This window comes from Lontra canadensis, unplaced genomic scaffold, assembly GCF_010015895.1.
Source record: "Lontra canadensis isolate GAN:19392208 unplaced genomic scaffold, GSC_riverotter_1.0 scaffold1, whole genome shotgun sequence".
Classification (NCBI taxonomy): Eukaryota; Metazoa; Chordata; class Mammalia; order Carnivora; family Mustelidae; genus Lontra; species Lontra canadensis.
The window spans coordinates 114,721,793-114,731,043 of NW_022630995.1; the positions used below are offsets into that span (position 1 = coordinate 114,721,793).

At 35.1% G+C, this 9,251-nt stretch overlaps 1 protein-coding gene across 1 annotated transcript in view; it reads right to left on the reverse strand.

Moving 5' to 3' along the window:
• The window catches only part of MMRN1 (multimerin 1), a 57,782-nt gene extending 51,002 nt beyond the window's left edge, over nt 1-6,780 (reverse strand). The window contains exon 1 of the mRNA XM_032861685.1: nt 6,086-6,780. Within this exon, the coding sequence (XP_032717576.1) occupies nt 6,086-6,660 (575 nt within the window). The 5' untranslated portion in view covers nt 6,661-6,780. The remainder of the gene's footprint in view (nt 1-6,085) is intronic.
• Nucleotides 6,781-9,251: the final 2,471 nt, after the last annotated feature.

Genomic DNA, 9,251 nt, shown 5'->3' on the forward strand with positions numbered 1-9,251 from the left:
CGTCTTGATTGGTATTCAAATTTTATTTCATTTCTGGCATGTTTCATTAATATTTTACCATATTTATGACAATTATGTATTCAAAATAAAATAAAAAACAAAAAAGTAGAAAACTCACTAGCCCTGGTTTCTGTTCTATTCTCTCCTCCCTTTCATTAAAACAAACCAACCAACCAACTACAAAAGCAAACAAACAAATAAAAACAAACAAAAAGTTCTCCTTAGCCAAGTGTTAATATTTTCATATTTTCCAGCTTTGTATCTATAGTCTTGATCTCTTCTTTGAACTCCAAATCCACCCAATAAAACAAAACTAAAAGCAACCTATAGAATGGGCAAAGATATTTCCAAACAACATATCTAATAAAGGGCTAATGTCCAAAATCTATAAAGAATTTACCAAATTTGGGCACCTGGGTGGCACAGTTGGCTAAGCAACTGCCTTTGGCTCAGGTCATGATCCTGGAGTCCCAGGATCGAGTCCCACGAGTCTGCTTCTCCTGTTGACCTCTCTCCTCTCATGCTCTCTCTCTCCCTCTCAAATAAATAAATAAAATCTTTAAAAAAAAAAGAATTTACCAAATTCAACACCCGAAAAATAAATAACCCAGTTAAGAAAGGAGCAGAAGACATGAACAGACATTTTTCCAAAGACATAAAATTGGCTAACAGACATATGAAAAGATGCTCAACATCACTCATCATCAAGGAAATACAAATTAAACCACAAAGAGATACCACCTCACACCTGTCAGAATGGTTAAAATGAACAACACAGGAAATGGCAGATATTGGTGAGGATGTGGAGAAAGGGGAAACCTCTTACATTGTTGGTGAGAATGCAAACTGGTGTAGCCACTGTGGAAAACAATATGGAGATTCCTTGAAAACTTTAAAACTTCCTTCTGACCCAGCAATTGCACTACTAGGCATTTACCAAAGGAAACAAAAATATTGATTTGAAGGGATACATACACCCCAATATGTGTAGCAGCATTATCAATAATAGCCAAACTATGGAAAGAACCCAAGTGTCCACCACGTGATGAATGGATAAAAAAGTGGTATATGTATACAATGAAACATTACTCAGCTATCAAAAGAATGAAATCTTGTCATTTTCAACAACATGGATGGAGCCACAATGTATTATGCTGAGTGAAATAAGTGAGTTAGAGAAAGACAAACACTGTATGATTTCACTCATATATAAAATGTAAGAAACAAAACAGATGTACATAGGGGAAGGAAAAAAGAAAGAGAAGGAAAAAAGCAAACCATAAGAGACTCTTAACTATAAAGAAACCTAAGGGTTGCCAGAAGGGAGGTGGGGGGTAGATTGGCTATGTCCATGGTGGGTATTAAGGAGGCCACTAGTGATGAACACTGGGTGTTATATGTAAGTGATGAATCACTAAATCCTACTCTTAAAACAAACAAACAAACAAAAAAAAAGAAAGGCAAGGTTCTCATTTTCATGGGATGTATGTTTGTTTTATCGCAGAAAGACTGAAAAGACACAGCTGTCTCCATAAATAAACTTAATAATTTCACATCAGTGCCATGAAGAAAAAATAAGGGTGATACAATAAGAATGGCAAATTTACACCAGTTAATCAGAGTTTTCATTGACAAGGGACATTAAAGATGAAGACACATGAGGGAAAGAATTCTCTCTCTTTCTGTACACTGAAAGAAAAGCATTCTAGCAAGAGCAAACAGGAAGTTTCCTTGAGATGCAAATAAACTGGACAAGTTCAGTACCAAGAGAGGTCAGTGTGGCCAGAGGAAAAGAAGCTGAATGAACTTGGGAGTGTGATGAAGATGAGATCATAGAGAAAGTCAGGAGTCATATCAAGCAAGACCCTATGGGCCAGGGTGAGGATTTAGGATTTTATTCTAAATGAAAAGAAAAGATACTGAGAGATTTTTAGCATGTGAGCAAAATGTTAAATTCCACAAATTTTAAGACAACATCTCTGAAATCAAGAATATATTTTAAAATCAATGACATTTTTCAGTCACTCTTGTCAAACAGTAGTTACTGCCCATTGCCTTAGAGACCCCTTAACCAGTTTCATTTATATTTTCATTTTAAGTCGCAAAAGGGTGACATGTGTATATGTATATAATACATATATATACATACATATGTATATATATATAATACATACATATATATAAAATAATCTCTGAGAGATAAGTAAGTCTAAAAATTCTAAGAAATAATGTCATACTTTTCTTTCTTATAGTATATGAAATAATGTGTCACAAAAGTTGAAGTCTTATATCAAATGAAATTCATTAATCTGATTTAAAAGTTTTAATAACTTACATTTACACAATGATATATATCAAATTTATTTTTTTAAAAAAAGCTGAAAGGATCTCTCACTTGTATAGAACATGAATTACAAGAGGCAAGAGTGGTAACATGTGGACAAGCTAGGAGGCTGGTGGTAGATAATGGTGCCTAGAAGAGGATGGTGTAGTGAGGGTAGAGAGGGATCTGAGATATACTGGAAGGAGTACCAAGAAGAAGTCTTGATATATTAGATAAAAGTTAGGAGGGAAAAAAAATGTCATGGATATATCAAGGGTTCCTTGTTAGGGAGCTAGACATTAACTGAGATGATGAAGATTCACATAGGTGTGTACAGGGTTGGGATTGTGGGAGAAGTTAATTAGGCAATTGATATCTATCTATACCTCATTTAACCTAGTATCTTCTCAAGGAAGGTCTACCCACCTTCAAGGTAGGTCATTCACTCTGTCACATACTCTCATAAGCGTCATTTAGAATGTTTACCACCATTTGGTTTCAATATCAGCCTTTGTGATTTACTATTTTTCCTCCTCATGTCCTTCCCATTGGAATATAGACTCCATGAGGGCAGAAGGGATGGCCATTTTGTTCACTATTTTACCCTCAAAATGAACACAATACTGGGGCAGATTAGGTCCTCCACAAATAATTTTCCAATGCATAAATAGGTTAATTCTGAGGTCTTTTTAAAATCCTGCCTATTTCAGAGTCCTTTCACTGATCAACAACCACTCTACCAGATAGTAAACCACAGCTCTGGGGTAGCCAAGAATTTCTGCAGCACAAAGACCAAAAGAGTACAAGATGAGACAGGAATATGCCAGCAAAATTCTATAGACAGAGGATTCCTTTTACATAGAAACACTATAAAATTCCAAAAGCAGTAAGGAAAAATGAAAGAAAACAAAACAAGCCCAACAAGGAAAACCTAAAATGAATCATCTAGATTTTATCATAGAGAAACAAGAATATTTCTTTGGGAAAGATTCTTCTTTATATTCAAATATTAATCTATAAATTTTACATTCAGCTTGTTAAATATTTATTGTGTACCTATTATAACCCAGAGACCTTGTTAGCATTCAAATATGTCTCTATAAGAAAGGAGATCACAAAGGTCACTGTAATTATAATACACTATTGCAAGTACAGTGATAGAAGAATTCAAGGAAAGCTCTATGAAAGTTAGAATGGGCACCTCGCAGCCTGAGAAGGCTTTCTGGAGCTATTATTACTGGGTGTAAAGGAAGAGGATTATGGGAAAAGGACATGTTAGCCAGAGGGATGAACTGGAAACAAAGACAGGTTTAATAGCATATTGTGGACCAGAGACCTACAAATTTTACCGGCCAGAACGTCAAAGACAAGGCTGGGGAGGTAGGCAGAAGACAGATCAAAGATGGCATTGTATGGTTAACTGCGTAAGGATCTGAGCTTTGTTCTGGAAGCAAAGAATAGCCTTTGAGGGCTCATAAGCAGGGACATAAACTAGTCACTCTCATTTACCCACTTGGGAGAACAGATCACATTTGCTGAAGGAGTATAACATAGGGGTTGAAAGCTACATCACTGAAGCCTACCAGCCGGGTTTGAATCTCCGCCCTGAGATTTACTTTTAAGTGACCTTAGTTAAATTACTTAATCTCTCTGAAAGAAATAATAACAGAATCTTCTTCATGAAGTTATGGTAGTGATCAAATGATTGAAGAAAAATATATGTGTATTTTCTTTGGAAAATCCATGGGATGACGTTGTTTGGCAGGTTACACCTTTAACATCTTGTTTCCTCCTAACATATATTGAGTTTTTAGAAATCTGGCAGATATGTTATTGCTCAGTTTTTATAAGACATATCCCTGCAGGCAGAATAATTCTTACTTTAAAAATTCTATGTGTCTTTGGAAACTAGAACAGTGTTAGGCACATAATAAAACAACTAGCATTTATTTAAAAGCGAGTATTTCAGCACCTGGCTAGCTCAGTCAGTAGAGCATGAGACTCTTAAAAGCGATCTAATTATGAAATAATACTATACAAAATGTGATATTTTAATGTGAATTTTCCTGCTTGTTTTCACTATATTTCATATTCTATTGAAAAATCTCTTGATGACAGCATCTTTAAAAAGTTCGTAATCATTTTCAATGAGTACTAGGAGTTCTATATAATTGGTTTAAAAAATAAAATCATACAGTCTAATAAAATATGACTAATAGAAATGATCATGTAAGTGACATGACATTTGCTATCATCATTTAATAGACCATATTCTGTTGTTCCTCAATGTGAAAAAGTTTAATTTATATGTTAAAATGTCGGTTATAGGCATAGTTTACCCAACCTAAGTTGAACCTAAGCTGTAACATTAGTTTTATAGTACATTGCTATTGTTCTAAATTCCACTAAGTAAATAAATATTTAGTTAGAATCAGATTTACTTATATATTTTTAAAAATTCCATAACCTTTGAAATATAGTAAAATAATGGGACTTACATAATAAAGAATACATAGATATGAATCTACTGGCTTATATTCTTCCCAGTGTCTCCTCATCTTATCAATATCAATAACAGTATCAGTACCAATATCTGATATTGTTATCAGCATCAATAACACTAATACTCTTATCAGTATCAATAACTGCTTTGACAGGATGCCTCTCACAGAGCAGGTGTAAGCTACTATCATTGCCTTAAACTATGTTATATAGTTAGTAAGATGTTTAATTCAACTAAGATCCCAAGGCATTATTTGATGTCTTGAAATTATTTTGTTGTAGGTAAAAGGTATTTGAAAGTTTAGTTTCATAACACTAAACTACTAGTATTCCAAACAGATTGCTCTGAACATTAAACAAATAAGAACAGTGGCGTGCATTTTTCACAGCTATTTTGTTTGTTTATTTTAGTATTTTGGGGGCCCTTTGGAAAGTCTTCCTTAACAGTACTTTTACAAGTTTTTTTATTTTTTTACTTCAACAATTCACATAGACTTTGCTTGAATTTTAAATCAAAATCCATTTGAAAAATGGGCTTTTCTACTCATCACATTCATGATAATGGCATAACTCAATATAAGAGTACTAGTAAAATATGTTTCTTAGCCCCTGTTCTATGAGAAGCATGCATCTAAGTATGTTCGATTAATATGAACCTTGCAGGATCACTCTGTGAACTTGGTATTTTTATCTGTACCTCCATACCATATCTGTATTTTCACGTAGGAAAAAAGGCAGTATCAGGGAGCCCCATTAACTTGCTCAAAGTCACCAACCGAGACATTACTGGATCCGGGATTCCACCCCAGCTCTGCTTGGTTTGATCTTGAGAATTATACCTTCAACGGCACCAGGCTCTGTCAATTTCTAAATCTGTTCGCGTCTCACTGTATTGTCATTTTTCTTTCATGTTGTGGGTGTCCTTCTGAGGCCCACCGACATACCCCTGAGTTGAATAAGCAACTAATAATCACTGTAGTATTACAGTGTTTGTTAGTGAGCATCTCAAGTAAAAGCCCCATTATAAAGGACTACGATCAGTTCAATTAAAACAAAACTGCTGCATTTTTTTGGTTCATCTTTTCTACATTAGATAAAATAATGCTTAATTACCTTATCTAACTGAAATGTGATCCAATTTCATCCTGAACATGAAAACATTTTCTGAGAGTGAGAAACTGTTAGCTTGCAATATCACAGACTTTATAGTTAAGGAGAGAAAAAAAAAAAAAAGAAATAAAAGAAAAGAATCTTTCTTACTTTCCTCTAGTTGTTTCAAAACTTGATTTTTGGTAGTTGGTTTTCTGGCTTCCACTGCTGTCACCTCTGCTGAGGTATGTTTCCCGTGGGGACCGATTTCCCAGGTCACCGGCAACTGTGTTGGGAGAGATGGCTTGTTGATTTGACTTTCTGGAAAAGCTCTGAAGAAATTTCATTGTAGAGTTGGAAAGGACCACTGACTCTGCTCTTGGGCTGAACTTGAGGCTAGGTTTGGTTGGGAGGGCAAGAGGCTGTAACTTCAGGGCTCCTTCTGTCTTCTCTGGGGGTGTGAGAGTTTGGTTTCCCACACCCTCGGGAGGTGTGCCTGTTTCTGAGGGAGGCAGTGTTGATTTTAGAAGACTCTCTTCAAAGGTTCTTGCCTCAGGAACTGTGGCTATCTCAGCTGACATGATCTGAGGGGTTGGCAGCATTTTATTTAGAGAAACCGCAGCAGAGGCCATGTTCTCCTGGGAGCTTGCATCCTCAGGGGTAGTCCAAGTATGTGTGGTGTTGATAAGCCCAAAGCCCCCATTCCATAAAGTAGAAAGCAGAATAAATAGCTTTGCTCTCTTCATCTCAGTAGTTTGTAGCAAGAAAGCTCATGTGAAATTGGGAGATACAGTCCTTCTAGTCTTTGCAACAGCTGCTTCCACACTGACTCCGCTAAGACAGAGCTTTGCCAATTTGAGATGTGCAGAGGAAATAGGTTTCTGTGTTCTGTAGTGGACTCAGGAAGTTTGATTTCCTGTTTCTGTAGGTTTTGTGTGATCTGTGACCTCGGGTGGGATGGATCTATGGAGGTGGCGAAGGGTGTCTGACGAAGCTAAGGGTAAATGGGAAAACACAGGCAGTTATTATCAGGGAAATCCATGAGAAAAACATGAAGTAACTTTTCTTTCCTATGTCCACTCATGTTTCATTGGTTGCTGATTTGAAGAGAAATTTCACATTGATGATAGAGAGTATGGAATTTTGTTTGGATGAGCTGGATCAAGGAGTTTAACACTTTGTTCTACTACACAGGGAAAATGAGAAAAAGAAATTATGACATTTCTATTCCACTGTGCCCCATCCAGAGAATCACATTTTGTTCAAATGATTATATGCATGCACAACAAACAAAAACTCATTGACAGAGTTCCTAGCCTTTTACACATCACAGGCTGAATTATGAAAAAAAAAATATATCCCCCTATTTTTATAAATATACTTCTGCCAAAGCATTACTTGAAGTTAATGTCAGTGATGACAAGTAATACCAAAAAAAAAAAGAAGTGAAAATTATTGAATTATATAGATATATATGGAACTTACTTTAAATTTTGCTGTTAGAACTTCTCAGAGCCAGTTTATGGAATGAATAGTAAGAATTTTGGATAATAACAGATGAAGAAAAGTGAAGACATGTGAAAATAGATTAAAATGGAATCATATATAAGGCTTTTGTACTTCTACTATGGTGCAAAAGGATATTAGCTGTAGGTAATAGAGAACTAAATTGATTAAAGACTTTTTTATGGTTGTTTCCCTAGTAGAGATTCTTCATAGGATTTATGATTTCACTACTATAGCAAATCTCTGATTTTCAGGCTTCACTTAAGCTCTGTCATCTGTAAAAAAATTCCACAGCAGACTCTTTGGACATATAAATAACACATTATAACAGTTCATCCACTCTTTCATTCTTTCAGTAATTACACAAACCCTCAGTCAGCTTCAGCTAGGTACTCTCTTAGGTGCTGAGATTACAAAGCAAGAATATTCTTGGCTCTCTACCTGCTTATGGTCTGTTATGTTATCTGAAGCTCAGATCTATGTGTAATTAATCTTTCTGCCAATTTTGTGCCAAGCATTAGGCTTTTGCTGAATATTCAGACATAGAATTTTTTTCTTTCAGAATTGGATAACCAAAAAAAAGAAAAAATAGATAACCAGAAACCTCATGCCTGTTGCATTATATATTACTGTAGATACATACTCTTGTCCCTAATCCTGTATACAGAGCACCAGGATTTGAAACAAGGCCTACTTTTTCTCTGAACTACTAACTGCTTGGTCATAATACTTTTTTCCTCCCTTTAATTTTTACCATTTATTTCTATGCTGTTGACAAATTAGAGATATATAATAAGAAGTTATTTAAACCAAGACACATATTAATCAGTAGCAACCCTAATTAATTCTAATATGAATTAAAAAGCATCTGTTTCTTGGATATATACCACAGAACAATCCAACAAACCTTGCATTAGTAAAAGAGTAAATAGGTCCAGCACAGATAATCCAGGCAGTAATTCATCACTAAAAAGAGCAATGAAACTGTATAATTTTCACAACACAAACTTTTTTTTTTTTTTTTTAACTACTAAGAAAAAGACATTACAGCATCTTTATCTGTAAAAGATGTGAAGAGCTAGCCTTGGCTTAGAGCAAACTAGTAATTCAGGAAAACCCAAGTAAAAATTTTCTATTTAGTGTACATTTTTAAATCCATTTTCTTCGATTTAGTAAAAGCAGAGGAATAGGCTGCCTTGAAAGCTTAAGAAACAACCAGAATGATAGCACACGATTTTTTTTTTTTTTTTGGCTTCCATGGTTTGTAAAATACATCTTAATCCTGTTCAGGACAAGTGAACTTTAGTGATAAAGGGTCACTTATTGGATCTATAACTGGTAACAAATAGCTCTCAAATGGAAATAAAAACTGAACTGAGCTAAGCAATTCATTTTGCTCTTGCAAGGTATTGACCAATAATGACTTTTGGTTACCCTCTTCCTAGCTTACAAATGACCTTGTGATCAAAAGGCTAAAGGTTCTGTATCTCATTATCAGTCCACCAAGCCATCTTCCCATGTAACTCTCCAGAGAATCCCCAGAACATTTGGAGGTTTTAGATGTATAGATCACCCTGTAATTGGAGACATAAAATATCTGTTCTCCAGAAACTGTCAGAGGCCTAACCTCAAATTCTGCTTCCTCAGACTCACCAAATACAAATACTCACCAAATAACAATTAAGAAAAATAATATTTCTGGGATTATTGCCTAAAGATACTCAATCCATTCTTCTTCTTCTTCTTCTTTTTTTTTTAAAGATTTTATTTATTTATTTGACAGAGAGAGATCACAAGTAAGCAGAGAGGCAGGCAGAGAGAAAGAGGAGGA